The sequence below is a fragment of the Bubalus bubalis genome, chromosome 16 (genome assembly GCF_019923935.1).
Source record: "Bubalus bubalis isolate 160015118507 breed Murrah chromosome 16, NDDB_SH_1, whole genome shotgun sequence".
Taxonomy (NCBI): Eukaryota; Metazoa; Chordata; class Mammalia; order Artiodactyla; family Bovidae; genus Bubalus; species Bubalus bubalis.
The window spans coordinates 8,220,939-8,236,411 of NC_059172.1; the positions used below are offsets into that span (position 1 = coordinate 8,220,939).

Below are 15,473 nucleotides of genomic sequence, written 5' to 3' on the forward strand. Positions count from 1 at the left end.
CATCTGGCTGATCATAGAAGTGGGCATGGAGGCTCAGAACCGGGTGGGAGGTGCAGTGTGGGGTAGTGGCAGAGGGGCCGCAGGACACCCCCGTCCTGTCCGTCTGACCCTTTCCACATCCTGCTGGTATGAAGCCAGCTTTCTGAGCGTCTTCCAGGCTTAGAAGCGTGAACAGTTACCTTCCATTCTTTCTGCACCTGTTGCATTCCAGCTGGCCCCCAAGTGCTATATCCTATTAACCAGGACCTCTGTTCCCCAAACAGAGCAGACTGTGGTGGACCACAGCATGAGCTCTGGAGTCAGACCGGGGTTTGAATCCTGGTTCCATCACTCGCAACCAGCTCTGACTGGTAATTGTCATGCAACTGGTCCCATCGTTGAGACTGTTGCTTCGTGTCTCGGAAGATCAGAAATATAGTTGTCCTTCGAGATGTGGGGGATGTGTTCCAGCCACCCCCACCCCGAGATACCAAAATCCAAGGGTGCGTGAGTCCCATATATAAAGTGGCGCAGTAGTTGCAATATAACCTCCATACATCTTTTCTTTAAATCATTTCTGGATTACTTAGAATACCTAATACAATGTAAACGCCATGTAAATAGTTTCGAACATGCAGCAGATTCAAGTTTTGCTTCTTGGAACTTCCTAGAATTTCCTTTTTCCAAATATTTCTCTATCCAAGTTTGGGGGAGCTCTCAGATGTGGAACCCACAGGCGCAAGGGCCAACCATAATGTACACACGGCATAACAGAATGAGTGCCCAGTAGAAACTGGGATGATGGTCATGTCGCAGATGAATGAAGTGACAGGCCCACCCTCTGGTAGCAGCCAGGGTTGGAGCCCTCATCTCCTGACCATTGTGGTCCTCCCCATACTTCTCTCAGCCGGAGAGCTTGGCTGTTTCCATCTGCTACCCAGTCACGTGGAAGCTATGAAAGATCCAGTTTTCCTCTTTTGAGCAGGTTTGGCTTTGATTTCAAGGTTAAGATAGGGACTTTTTGGTGCTCCAATAGCTAAGACTTCATATTCCCAGTGCAGGGGGCTTGGGTTCCATTTCTGGTCAGGAAACTAGATCCCACCTGCTGCAACTGAGTTCACACTCCTTAAGTAAAAGATCCCACCTGCCACAACTAAGACCCAGTTCTGCAAAATTAATATTAAAAAAAAATAAAGTTTAAGATGGTAAAATTTATATGTATTTTACCACAATTAAAAAAAATGGTATGTCACAGGGAGCACAGGCCAGAGTTTCACTTGGCACAGTGACCAAGTTCCAGCTGTTAGCTGCTTGCTGGCTGATTGCAATCAGGAGGGTACGGTGGCCTCGGTCAGGCCTTTTATCTCCTCATTGCTTGATTTGGCGGAGGAAGGCGGGCCAAGGCTGTACAATCAAGGCAATGGTTATAAATGTTGACACATTGAGCTCCAGGAAGCCAGTCCCCCTCAGCCTACCCTTTGTCCTCAGCTACCCTTTGTCCAGGTAGCTCAAACAGAAGATGCTGGCCACCTGTCTCCCTGGGTCTGCCCAACTCTAAGCTGGGTGACTATTTGGAACAGAGGGGTGGTGACCCAAGGAAATGATGAGGCAGGCGGTCAGAAGACAGCTGTTTGTTTGGGTTGAGCTCTGGCAGGGCCTCTGCTGAGTGACTCAAGAGCCAGTTTACCCCTGCCTTGGCAACAGTGGGTCTCTAGGGGCAGAACGTCGGGACGTGCTTTAAAGGAGCAGGACACCACCAGACGTAGGGCAGTTGAATACTTTGCTTTATTGGAGTTGGGGGGGCCCGACTGAAAGTGAGGACTCCAAGGACAGTCTTAACCACCATTTCTGACCCCAGGGTGGGACGCATGCGTGGTCAGGTGTCATGGGCAGCCTCACATGCAGTTCACTAACTAGCAAGGGCTCTAAGGCTCAAAGTGGCGGCAGTGGGCGGGCCCATCCTTTCCAGCCCCTTGGAGCTGAATTTAGAATTTTCTAACCTGCCCTCTCCTCCCCTGGGGCCTGGCTTCAGCCTGAAGGGCGTGGGAGGCAACCGAGACAGCACTTGCCTAGGTTTGTGCGCAGCTCCACCTTCTGCTCCCGTTCCTACCACAGGCAAAACAGAGGAAGGAGCTGGCTTGGCTGAGGGCTGTGGAAGCTCCCAGGGGGCCAGGCAGGAATAACACCCGCAGGGCTCTTCTCCTTTGCCCTGGGGCCAGCCGCGTGTCAGATTGGGGCAGTGCAACGCAACTGCCTGGGCCCTGGACTTCACTCAGTCCCTCTCCTTCCATCTGGTTTGCTCAGCCACAACCCCTCACACCAGATCAGCAAACATCCCAGTGGTTTGGGGAGTCCCCCACCCCCTGCCTGGTCTCTCTGGAAACAGGACAAGAGCACTGCCAGCTGTCTTTTGCTGTCTTTCCCTCTGAGCCAAAGGCTGGTGCCTGGGGTGAGTGGGGAGCTATGGTGCAGGGAGCAGGTGAGGTCCAGAGGAGCCGAAGATGACGGCCTGCCGTCCCGAGGGCTTTACTTCACATGCATGTCTCCGTCACACATGTCACCTCACTGAACACATGTCTCATATTACTCACACACAACCCCTGAAATGGGAACATTACAGACAAGGAAAACGAGGCTCTAAGAGGAGTTTCCTGGGACCTCCCTGCTGATCCAGTGGTTAAGACTTAGCAGCTCCCACTGCAGAGGAGGGCGTGGATTCGATCCCCACTTAGGGAACTGAGACCCTACGTGCCCCACGGTGCGACCAAAAAAAAAGAAAACAAATGAGGTTTCCTGACCAGCCCAGGACCCCTAGCAGGCGGTCAGGCTCTGAACCCTTGCTGTGCCTCACATGGCACTTCTCTTCCCTCCCCGGAGCCTGTCAGCGACCTGGGGCTGTGCGATGTGGGAGGAAGAGGGTAGGTTTTTTGACAACTTGCAGGACAGGAGGCGATAAAGTACAGAAAAAGTTTATTGGAAATCTCTTGAATACATTTTAAAGTAATAGCTTAGTATTTCCAAATGGATTTGGCTGGAGGCGGGGAGGGGCTCTTCCCCCTGGAGACGCGACTGGTCCCAGCCCCGTCGGGGGTGCTGTGGAAGTCGGTCGAGGGCTCATACCTGCCACTGCACAGGGCTGAGGGACAAGGGCTGGCCTTGACAGTTGCCCTGCTCCTCCCAGGCTCGGCTCCAAGTCTGGCTCAGCCCCCCTGGCCTCTCATGGAAGGGGTCCTGAAGAAAGGCTGCTGCCTGCAGAGGCCAACGGTTCAAAGAGGACAACGGCTCAGAGGTCTTCCCCTGCTCGGCCTTGGAAGGAGGGCTGAGAGGCTGGCTGAGGTGGGAGTGGGGGGCATCAATAACTTACCAGGGCCTCCACCCTCCTCAGCGCTGGGGCCCTGGGGGGTAAACCAGGATTGGTGTAGCAGGCCACAAGTGTGCTCGCCCCACACCAGGAGGGCCAGCTGGATGCCACTGCGAGGAACGTGCCTTTGTGGCAGCAGCGGGTGTGCATGAGGCTGGGCTCAGCCCCAGGGAGGCGGGGACAGAGCTGACCCCAACGCTGAGATCAGCCTCGTCGGGGGGGCTGCCGTCCCCCGCCCCCGCTAACAAGCAACAGAGGGCCGCCTGCTCTGCTGCAGAACAGCTTCTGCCAATGAACACCCAGGTGGCCGCGACGGGCAGGGCACGCCTAGCCTTCCTCGGATGGGGCTACAAATGAGGCGACCAGGAACAGATGGTCCGTGAGTGAGGCTGGGCCCTTGGCCGACTCAAGTAACAATACCTGAAGGGTTAAGTCAACTGAATGCCCAGCTTTGGTTTCTCAACAAGGAGTCGATGCAACTAGTAAACCTCAGGGCAGGGTACAGACCCTGGGGTTAAAGAGAGCTGGTGGCCAGGCCCAGGTGGAAGGAGGAGAAGGCCCGTGACCCTGCCCTGAGAAACCAGAACAGCACCCCAGGAGGAGGGGCCTGCCCAGCCTACCCAGGGCCATAGCGGGGGACACATACAGCACCCCGTGGGCACTACCAGTGGCATGGCCCTGGTGAGTCATCACATTTTGAATCCAAGACTTCCTGGGCTGCCAGGACATGGTCAGTCTCTCTGGAGAAGCTGGGAGATTGAAGGTGCACGTGTTTAAGGTAGAGTCTGTGGTCAGCTGTCAGTTCAAATGCAGCAATTCTGGGAGGCTTTGTCGGCCCCCTGGCCAGCCCTGTTCTGGGATCCCACCTTCTACGCCTCGGAAGGAAGAGCTGAGAGCAGCAGCCCCGAGTCTGAGGAGCCTCTAGAGAAAGAGGTGCTGCCCCGGGGGGGCCTCCAACCTTCCCAAGTGAAACATGTTCTCTCTATAAAATATCTGATTTCTCTGAAAGTAATAAATAGTGACTGTGTCCTGTAACGGGGGAAGAGGGGAGGAGAAAGGAGAACCTGTGCTGTAACTCCAGTGACAACTCCTAGAGACGCAGGACTCTGCCTCCACACAGCTGGGCAGGCAGCCACCAGGGCTACTCGGATGGGCGGGCACGGCTGACTTTCGAGTTCTCATCACCTGGGGTGGGAAGCCCACCACATTGCCAACAATACAGGCCCGGGACAAAGAAAGGGAGGAAGACAGAGAGGAAGAAGATACCAGAACTAAGAGGAAAAGACCCTGAAGGAGAGCGTCCTGCCTCCCTCCTCCTGGCACGGTCTCCGTCCTCCTCCTGCCTCTGCTCCAGCCTCGGGGCTACCAGCTGGAATGTCGCCGCAAGGGGCCAGCTGCTGGGCAGCCCCGGGGCGGGGGGCTGGCGGGAGGAACGGGAGGATGGCCTGTGAGGCCGCCGCCGAGGGTGGTGCGAGCAGAGGGCGGGCAGAGGGCAGGGGGCGGGGTCCTCGTGGATGGCGTTGTGGGCTGTGGCTGCTGCCACCAGTCTCCAGGAGGGGCCAGAGCAGGGCCTTCCGGATCCCCCGAGGGGAACGCCTCCCCTCGGCCTGGCCTGGAGCAGGACAAGGGGTGGGAGCAGCTGCCGAGGGGGAGGCGCTCTGTCTCCTGGGGCCACAAGAAGGGGATGCTGCTGGGACTCAAGGACACCAACTTTACTGCAGGGTTTCTACAAAGGCATCAAATTCTCGGACATTCTTCTCGTGCGCAGCCAGCTTCTCTGGGAGTGAGTCCTGTGCAGGGGGGGGAGAGGAGCTGCTTACTCAGTAGGCCGGGAAGCCAGCCATTAGCCGGGGCTGCAGGGAGCAGGGTACTGTCCGGCTCCGCGGGGCTGGGCTGCTGAGCAGCTGAGCAGGCACTGGCCAGTGGGGGCTGAGGAGGAAGACAGAAAAGCCTGGAGAATCCAGGCTGGCCACACCCGCGATGAGATGGAAAAGGGCCACGCCCACAATGGGACGACACAGAGAAATCCAATGTGAAATATCTTTGGCACAGATTAGACAAACATTAGACTAAAACAGTGGGTTTAGAGCCCTACAGGTTCAGGAAGCGAACGCTATCCTCACAGCCTGCGCTGGGCCAGTGGCAGAGTCCCGTGGGGGCACACACACCAGGCAGTCCCAGCCACACCCTCAGGAGGTTCTGACCCGGCAGGTCGGTGGCCAGGCTGGAAGTCTGCATCTTTACACCAGCTGAGAAGGGGCTAGGTCAGGGTTGGGGTGTTGAGAGAGAACAATGAAAACGAGGCAGAAACAGGTGGAGTTAAGTGTAACTGCCCACAGGTTTCAACCATTAGTTAAAGCCTGGCCCTAAGCAGGTGGTCTGGCCCCCGAGCATGCAGCGGCAGAGCTTACCCCCCCCAGAGGATGCCCTGCCAGGTGGGGGCACCTGGAGCTCCTCGGAAGCAGCGCAGACACATCGGCTGCCCGGATGGGTTTGGGGGGCTGGAGCAACCGGCCAGGGCCGGCTGCAGCTTCATCTTAAGAGCTTTTGGACTCCGGCTCCTTCCAAGCAAATTTCAAATGAGTCCGGAGAGTCAATTAAAAGCCTAAAATCAGAAGCCCGACTCTCAGGGGTCAAACCTTTCTTTTGCTGGCTCAGTGTAATCACCAGCAAGTTATTTGTTCCCAACGTCATTCTTCTCATCCATAAACTAGGATAAGAAGAAAACCTACCTCTTGGGGCCTCATGCTTGGCACCTAGAAAGCTTCAATAAATGTTAATAATGACATTTTGCTATATTATTATTACCGAGCAGCTTACCGAGCAGGCTTTTCTGTTTAAGGCAAATCAAGGGCAGCTGAGCCAAGATGCTTATTCCTAGAGCCACTCCTGACTGCAGTATAGGAGGTAATATTTCCACCTCAGGCAGGGGGACCCCAACATCTCGTGGCATAGGCACCCTGGATCTGTGGCTGTGCCAGACACTCCTCTGCCCATTGAGGACAGGAAATAGAAAACACCCTAAACGGTCATTACAGTCAGTATCGGGACACCTGGCTGAACTCAGGAGCACAGGGATGAGTGAGCAAAGGGCAAGAACACCACCACTTGGTCCTCCTGCTGCTTCCGCCCTGTGTCCCTGGCACCTGCATGGCAAGCTGGACAGCTGATGGCAAGAGCTGCCAAGGCAGCCTGGCTGAGCGGCATCAGCAAGCAGAGGACATCAGGCAAACAACAGGGGCGTGAGAACTGCTGGGATGAGAGTGCAGGGAAGAGGAGGAACAAGCGCAAGCATTTCAAGACAGCGACCGCGGGGCGCAGTGCACAGCTCGAGTGCGATCGCAGGAAGGCAACGGTTCAACCGTCTTGTCCTGTGACCGCAAGATGGGAGGTGTGGGCGTGGGGGAGCAGCGGGAAGAACTCTCCAGGCCTGCGGAGCAGGAATGGCCATGGAAGGAGGACAGGAGGCCAGAGGGCGAGGCAGTGGGCAAGGGGCTTCCGTACCAAGTCCTCGGCCATGGACTGGGCCCCGATGTCGAGGGAGAGGCTGCTCAGCTGAGGCGGGTTCTGAAATTCACGATAGAAGGTCCCCAAGTCCATCGGAAGGATGTCGTCTTTAGAAAAAGCTGGTTTCTTAAAAAAAAAAAAAAGAGACCGAATCAAGTTTAGCTGGCCTTAAACCACAGTGGAAAATCAGACGGGCTTAACTATCAATAACCCTCTTTCCTTTCAGGAATTAGAAGAGAAAGGGCTCCTCCAGGCTGACCTTTGTGGAATCTTTACAGTTTTCTCTTCTGGGCAGCTAAATTCATCCTGGGGATGACCTCCCTCTATCCTGGGCAAATTTCTGTCCCCTTCCTTTACATTCCTCTCTTTAGCAAAGGGCTATCCATTCATGACTAGGACCTGCACAGGTCCGACTAGACAATCCAATCCCATTTAGAGGTGAATTTCAATCAAAGACATAGCACAAAATGCCTTGCTGCTCATGGGCCTCTACATGTCTCCCCAAGCGGCGTGTAAGGGCAGGTTCCGCACGCAAAGTGCACAGCCGGCACCCCCCTTCCCTCTGTCTGGACCAGCCCATCGGATCCCCAAAGGCCTACTCAAGAGCAACAGAGGCTTCTAGGTTTACTGCCTCTGAAGCAGCAATGGGCAAGGGAGATGCTGCCAACTTACAAAGTCGATCATGACGAAGTCGTCCTGGGTATGGCCGCTGCTGCCCCCGCTGGAGCCATCAGAGTGCAGGCTGCCCTGGAGAGGAGATGTAGTCTCTGGGGAATCTGGCGGATTCACCTGTTTCAGAACAAGGCGGAGGCAGGGGCTGGTCCTGGGCACTGGCTGTAAACCATGAGCCAAGGGCGTGGCTAACAGTCCGCGGAGGAACAGTGAGCGGCCCACCAAGAAGGACAACCACTGTGCGCTGACTCCCTGCAAACTCCACTCAGCGACGGACTCACCATGGGATCTGCCTCCTCCAGCTCCAGGTTCTTGGGAGCAAACATGGCAAAGGGTATGTCCAAACTGGTCAGGGTCACCTGGAGAGACGCGGGAGAAAGTATCAGTGCGCCCCCTTCCCCCAGCTCGTTTGTTTCCTTAGGGGCTGCCAGAAGATGGGGGGGCATCCAGCAGGTTCACGCATTTCAGCTGACCACGCCACCCTCAGGTTCCTGTCTTGAGACCCCTCCGGTCTCCCCTGCTTCCCATCACGTGCCCACAGCATCCACAGGACCCTGGATTCAGCTCTGGAAGCCTGACCCACAGCAGTTCAGTAACAAGTGTTCCTCACTGGCAGAGCTGAGGAGGACTTTCCTGTCTCAAGTGAGGCTGAGGCGATGCCACTGCAGCGCAGCGTGTGTCCTAAACGGCGTGGTCTCCTCTCCCATGAGACCACACAGCGACGGTTCTTACCGTTGCTGGAGTGATGTCACAGGTCATTAATCCTCCCCATGAAAAATTCACACACACCCCCACACCATTTTGCATGTGATTTCAGTGGTTCCACAGGCCCCAGGTAAGACCTCACCCTAAGGGCTCACACATTCTCACAGGTTGCGGGGGCAGAAAAATCACCTGGTTGATGGGCTTGTTGACAAAAGCCCCCACTTTCCGGACAAAGATGGTCTCCAAGACATCGTGGGGGGAGGCCCGTCCCTCGCTGCTGTTTGATACAGTTTCAGCATCCTCACTGGAGAAGAAAGGTCATGTCAGCTCTCCTTCTCAAACCACAGCAGAGCCTACTGGGTTCCCCGTAAACCCACCACCTTGTGAGGCCACAGCCCAGGACAGGAGCTGCCCCCACCAGCCCAGGCATGTGGGAAATGGCAGTATGAAGCCGGCCTGGGACCCCGTCACCCTCACTTTTGAGTTGAGAGCAGAGGACTGCATTTCCTGGAAGAGCTAAAAACAGGCATATGTGAACGAAACTCGCTGTTACAATTGTATAAAGCTTCTATAAAATTTACTCTGTCATATCAGGGATAAGCATCAGTCACCGTGCATCCAGCTATCATACATATGGGCAAGCAGCTCTCATAAACGACTAATTTTAATGTCAGTCCAGTTACAGATCCAGACTCGAGATCTTACATCCCCCTCTTCACTTTGTCGTTTTGCTGCCTGAAGCTCCACACCACGTCTCTGCCCTCTCCTTGCCCGGAGTCCTCTCTCTGTTCAGCAAGGTCTCTCAACAACACGCCCAACCTGGCTGCCCCTCCCTCTCCTCCCAGGTGGCGCAGTGATGAAGAATCCGCCTGCCAACGCAGGAGGAGGTGCGAATTTGATCCCTGGGTCAAGAACATCCCCTGGAGAAGGGAATGGCTACCCACTCCAGCATTCCTGCCTGGAGAACTCCATGGATAGAGAAGCCTGGCGAGCTACAGCCCAAGGGGTCACAGAGTGGGACACAACAGAAGCAACTAAACGACTCCCTCCCGCCCTCCAGGCTGATGCTGAGTCCCGAAAGGTGGGGGACACCAAGCAGAAGAAACAGGAACTCAGACTGTCAGTCACAGCCCTGCGAGAAGCCAGGGACGGGAAAGCCCCAGGGCAGGGGCTCAAGATGGGGAGGACTATGCAGTCCAAGTGGCTCCCGGCCTCCAGACACCAGAGGGGACCAGCGTTTGAGAGCCCCCGGCACAGGGTCCTCTGTCTTCAGTTACTCCAGGTCATACCCCAGGAAGCTAGGCTCAGAATACGAGTAAAACGACTACGATGGGGCTTCCTTGGCTGTCCAGTGGCTAACACTCTGCTCCCACTGCAGGGGACACAGGTTCAATCTCTGGTAAGAGAACTAAGACCCTGCATGCTGCCAAAAAACAACACTAAGAGGATTCCCCCTCTGATTATCTAACAGGAGGAAAGAGGATGGTGGTTTGAGGGGCCAGGCATCAAAGTAATTATTTTTCCTGATGGATGACATGGAAAGATCCTTCCAAATAAACCCCCTCCCCCAACTCCACTGTGGGAATGGAAAAAAAAAAACCAGGAATTTCTAATATCTGAAAGTTCATTTAAGATGCAATGGGGCAATCGACGTCATTAACTCTGGGGCCTTCCAGTTAAGAGAGGGCAGTGCAGGTCAAGACAGGCCCAGCTTCCCACAGAACTCTGGGTGAAATGGAAAGAGTGAGTCTGGGCTCTGCAATCCAAGAAGCCAGGCCTGTGCCTGGCCGTTCTGTGAGCTAACTGTTCTCTTAGGCCAATCACTTAACCCTTCTGAGATCCTGTCGCCTTTTAAAGGGAGGTAACATGGTGATTTTTGCAGGGTGGGATTATGAGAACTTTCCACCCAATCAATGTCTTCAAAATTTGACTTACAGACTGTATCACTTCTGCAATCAGAAAAGACAAAAGGTTTCTTTTTGTATTCTAGTAAGGAAAAACAGTTGTTTCTACAGGATCCCCAGGAGGCACAAACACAACAGAAAAAGATAATGGATCGTAATTCCCACCGCAGACACACCATGACTCCGATGTCACGGGTGTGGTGTCCTGGTCTGGTCTGGTCCCTGTTCTGGTCTCAGGGAATACTGAGGACACCCAGGGAATCCATCTCAGGGGACGAGAGGAACATCTCAAAACACCTTCCTGCATCAGGGTGAGGCGCGCCAAGCCCGGCTGCCTGCTGTCAGAAGACAGTAGCGGTGCCCAGGGCAAGCCCCCCTCACACACCAGCTGCAATGCAAGATTCTTATCGGGAATTTGAAGGATTCCACATTTTCCCTGCAAATGCCAAGCCTGAGCCAATGCTGAAAGCTACTCTTTACTTGCTGATACCAAATAAGCAGATGTGTTGGGGAGGACAGGCCCCTGGCTGGTCTGAAGAGTGGCTGAGCCAAAACGTGAACTCACCTGCTGGACGGCGTGGCAGCGCAGTGGGCCCCATCAGAAGGGGTGTAGGTTGCCAGTCTCTCCTGGTCAGCCTGGGCAGCATGGGCAGGCTGGCTGGGACCAAGGGGTACCCCACCTTCCTTCCCAGGGACCATTAGCTTTGGGGGAAAATGAAAAAATACAGTGAATCATGGCAACGTCAGACAGGAGGGGAGACTTGCTGCCTAGCACGATGGCATTGGCTGTCCAGCTTTCCCATCACCGATGCTGCCACCAAGTGGGCAGGAAACCTGGGAAATCTTGATCCTTTCTGGGGCTCGCTCAGTTAATGGAAGACATGCACGGAAGTGACTACAGAGGGAAAGAGAGGGGGAAAACACTCGGGAAGCTCTTCTTTTCTTTCTGAAGTGTAAGAGGCAGCCTCTCAGAATCATCTTAGTCCTCCGAAGTTACAGAAGAGCTTTGGTTCAGAATATGTAGAACATGGGTGTCTTAAGAGGCCCCTCTGGTGTGTCTGGGCAGGGGAGGTAGCACAGGAGCCCCTAGTGTCCTCCCCACCTTTAAAGATACCTGGTGAGGGTGTGTGGCGTTTAAGCCAGCAGCAAACACTACTGGATAAGCCAGGTCAGCAGATCCAACGCCCAGGGCAGCAGGCTGATAGGAAAGGCGAGAGCTGGAGAGCTAAGCAAGAGAAAAACAAAGAGGGGCAGCGGAAAGGAGGAGGGAGAAACAGGCACTCCTAGAGCGTGACCAATGATCAGATCAGTAGGGCGAGGAGCGGGTCCCAGCCCACGGCCGCACAGAGCGTGCGCTGCGGGGGAGGGCCTGATGTGAGGGTTACAGACAGACCAGGCCGTTGCTCTGAAAGTAGGAAAACAGACTGATCCGCAGTGGGGCGGACAGTCTCAGCTCCGTGCCCTCCCAAGGCCTCACGTGAGTTCCCTGCTCCCCCTTCTCCCAGGGGTTCAGCTACATTGGCTCAGTTTCCAGCCCAGCAGATCTGGGGAGCACCGTCTGGGCAGAACTGGGAGCCAGAGCCATCAGTTTTCCCAGGTCATTCTAGTCTCTTCTTTGACCTTGAGGTCCCTTTGAAACACAAGGCATCTTCTTTAATCACACCCTCCATTACCACTGGGTTTGGGAGGGTTCCTATTTATAGTGAAAAAGAAAGAAAACCACTCTTGGATGATTTATCTGGAAAAAAAAAAGATCTAAACAACTCCATGTGCTTTTCACATCAATGGTAGGAGGAGGGGCGAATGATGAATCTTATTTTGGGCCGCTGGTGCAATGGCTGCATCCTGTTGAAAATCAATTACTGCACCTCAAAATAACCCACAGAACACTTGGGGATATTTAAATAACTATACCCTGTACTTTATTTATAGTTTTCAAATAAAAAGAAACCATCTGATAGTATCCCCTTCTCCCCAGTATGGACTCACTTGATGGGAAAAGGCCAGTCCTGCCGTGGGGACCCTCAGGGTGTCCGTCACCACAGGAGTAGGGGTCTGAAAAAGTGCCTTTGTGACCGTAAACACACACTGTGCACAGATACACACAGACAGGAGAAACAGGGGAGAAAAAAGAAAAGGGGCTTGAGAAAGAAGTGAAAAAAACTCTGGAAAGGGCTGTAGCAATAGAGGCTGAAATGTACAGTGACGTCAGGAGGGAAGCGGGGAGAAAGCTGTATGACTGCCTTCTGAAAAGGACCGCTTGGAAAGGTGTGCAGAAGAGAGTTTATCCCTGGCGTTCTCCCTGACGCGCAGGTGGAAAGCAAAGCTGAGTCGAGCTGCTATGACTTGGTGAAACCTGAACCAAGCATTAGTCTGCCTTTAGTCAAAAGAGGGTCTCTTTTAGAAAATTTCCAACAGGAGGGTCCTGAGAACATACACAGGGTATGCTAAACAGGAATGAGGACGCTGAGGCTAAGATATTAGACTGAAAGCCTTCTTCTGGGGACTCAGAATCTGTAGGCTCAGGTTTAAACAGCTGATGCTCGTTGGCTGTGCTTTTAAAAGCTCAGGAACCCAGCGGTGAACGTGCTTGCATCGCTCAGGGAAGAGGAGGCGGCGTGCAGGTGGAGGCATCAGGGTGTGTGCACACGCTCACAGTCCCTGAGGGTGTACAAGAACTCGATGGAGTAAAGGCTGGGGCATTTTCAAAACTCAGGATTTCAAAGCTAATTATGGGCAAGATGATTGTTTTGGGTCTTGCTGTTCCATCTTTAAGTCTCGCCAATTAGCTAATTAATTAATGCCTAGAATTGGAGGTAGGACCCCAAGATACAGCACAGGTTCTGAGTCACAACTATTTATTAACTCAGCTCTGTGCCCAAATGATACAATGATCCTTACTTTACTAGAAAAACAAAACAAAACCAGCCCATTAGTATTTACTGGATCACAGCAAAAGCTCAAACAGAAATTGTTGAACAATTATGTGATTCCCTAGATTAAACAAAAGAAGAAACTATTTCAATATTTACAAGAACAAAGAGACCAGGTGGTAAATGATTTTTCTTCCTCTGTTCTACCATCAAGCTTCAAAATGAGTATTTCTGCACCAAACTGTATAGTCTTGATTACAGGTACTCAGGGAGCAGTGACAAGGCTCACCCACTGGGTGCTCTCTCTGATGAAATCTTGACAAGATCTACCTTTAAACTGTAACAAGACACAATAGGCAACTGATAACATGAAACACACAGGCTCTCCTTACACAGGTTAATAAACCTTTCTGCAAACCTCAGCTACAGAAACGACTTAACTTCCCTTTACCTTTGGGGTCTGGCTGAATTTCCACTGTATCAGAGAAAAAGAAAAACTGATGTGTTAAAGCCCCAGGCTCACCACCCCTAACATCTCCCAAGTTTATGTATTGTTTATGAGTTTATCAGTTGTTAAATGAGCATTAAATGACATATTCAAATTTTGATGATTTAAAAAAACCATCAACTCACGAATGTGAACTAGTAAGAAAGTGGGCTTTCCTCTTTATTTCAGTCAGTATCGCTCCCTGTCAGCAAGCATACCAGAAGCCACCCTCTTTCAGAGCAACAGCGATCTGTATGCCTACATGTATTAATGGGAAGGGGGGGATGAATAACAATTCCTACACACCCAAACCAAACTGTTCAAACAATTTCACAAGACTCTCTTAAACTTTAAATAGTCACATTAGAAATAACAGTGATCCATGAATTTCTATAAAGTCCTTCACACATAAGTTAGCTTTTGTGCTTAACCCCTGCTTTTAAAACAAATCAGAACTATACTTTTAATTTAATATCTAAAAGCACAGGATGGAATAAATCTAAATTTTTTCTTAATGAAGAAAATATAGAGGATAAAAATGTATGGACAGCTAATTAATTTGTTGGGTCCAACACCCCCGAGTAAGATGGTGAAAGTAAGATGGTGAAAAAGGATAATCAGGGGCTAATTCAGGCTTCCCAGGCAGCACTAGTGGTAAAGAACCCACCTGCCAATGCAGGAAATGTAAGAGACGTGGGTTCGATCCCTGCGTTGGGAAGATCCCCTAGAGAAGGGCTCCAGTATTCTTGCCTGGAGAATCCCATGGACAGAGCAGCCTAGCAGGTTATAGTCTATAGGGTCACACAGAGTTGGACGCAACTGAAGTGACTTAGCATGCACACATGCATGGGTCTAATTTAAAGGAAAATAGAATTCACTTAGGGAACCATCTAATATGAAAGAAAAGAGGAGGGAAAAAATAGAGGCAGTCAACGGGTAGATGATAAACAATCTGGGGTGGAAGGGAAGAAACGTGCCCTAAAATTCAGTCAGCTGGAAAAAAACGACTCCTTATCTGAAGCAGTCTCAGAACCACATGTATATCATACACTTCTTTGGGGGAAGTGTTCACATTGCTTGGAGCCTGCATTTTATTGCAACTGGCCGTGACACTGAAGATGGAGCCTAATCATGTTCAGAGAGGGATGCAGACAAGCAGACGTCTATGTAACTATTAAGGAAAACTGCATAGCTGGGGTCTTAATGGCATTTTATGCTAAATGATCACTGGCTCCTTTTTTGCTCCTTCCATTATTAGGAACCATATTTAGGAACCACTTCAAAGAAGCAGCAGCTACTGGGACCTCCCTGGTTGTCCGGTAGTTAAGATTCCATGCTTTTACCACAGGGGCATGGGTTCGATCCCTGGTCAGGGAATGAGGATCCCGGATCTCATGTGCCACTGGGTTCGGCCAAAAAAAAAAAAAAAGAAGTAGCTGCTAGCTCTAACAAGTGTTGCTTTCAGTGTCTCTCTGGTGCCAGAACACAATTCTGATTTTGTAGGGGTTTCCTGTGGCTGATTTTCTAGGGAATTTTAAGATGTCACCAGGGAGGTAAAAGTTACATGGAATCTTGCATGTTAAGATTACAGACTAGAAATACTACAGTATTATCTGCTGGGTAAGAAGGTTCTCCTTTACTCCTCAAAATAACTCCTTGAAATAATCACCACCACCACCACCACCAGAAGAGACTGTTATCTAAATTTTCACATAAAATTTTCATATCATAAGGCCCATATATGTACCAAATAACTACCGCCACACCAGAACCTGTTTCCCCCTACCTGGGAGGGAGGCGAGGTGGAAAAGGAGGTGGCGCACACTTCCTGAGAGTCTTCCACAGAAGGACACGCTACTCCAGTGTCCTCGCCGGCGGTTCTGTGGTGAGGAGGAGAGAAATCATGAACTGACTGATGCCAGCCAATTTCAGAAAGGACACAAAGAGAGCTGAGATATGGATGCGAGTTGCGCTAAGAATCCTTT

General features: G+C 52.1%; 1 protein-coding gene across 8 annotated transcripts in view; it reads right to left on the minus strand.

The window, feature by feature from the left end:
* Nucleotides 1-2,932: 2,932 nt before the first annotated feature.
* Nucleotides 2,933-15,473, minus strand: part of ATG13 (autophagy related 13) — a 41,892-nt gene continuing 29,351 nt past the window's right edge. For 2 of the 8 annotated variants that reach the window (XM_006042395.3, XM_006042394.3), the window contains 9 exons: nucleotides 15,275-15,368; nucleotides 12,118-12,216; nucleotides 11,243-11,353; nucleotides 10,694-10,830; nucleotides 8,414-8,528; nucleotides 7,801-7,878; nucleotides 7,520-7,636; nucleotides 6,845-6,973; nucleotides 2,933-5,130 (listed from right to left, as the gene is read on the minus strand). In XM_006042395.3, the coding sequence (XP_006042457.1) occupies nucleotides 5,053-5,130; nucleotides 6,845-6,973; nucleotides 7,520-7,636; nucleotides 7,801-7,878; nucleotides 8,414-8,528; nucleotides 10,694-10,830; nucleotides 11,243-11,353; nucleotides 12,118-12,216; nucleotides 15,275-15,368 (958 nt within the window). In that variant the 3' untranslated portion in view covers nucleotides 2,933-5,052. The remainder of the gene's footprint in view (nucleotides 5,131-6,844; nucleotides 6,974-7,519; nucleotides 7,637-7,800; nucleotides 7,879-8,413; nucleotides 8,529-10,693; nucleotides 10,831-11,242; nucleotides 11,354-12,117; nucleotides 12,217-15,274; nucleotides 15,369-15,473) is intronic. The other 6 variants (XR_006545222.1, XM_006042397.3, XM_025266111.2 and 3 more) reach the window with 6 other exon arrangements.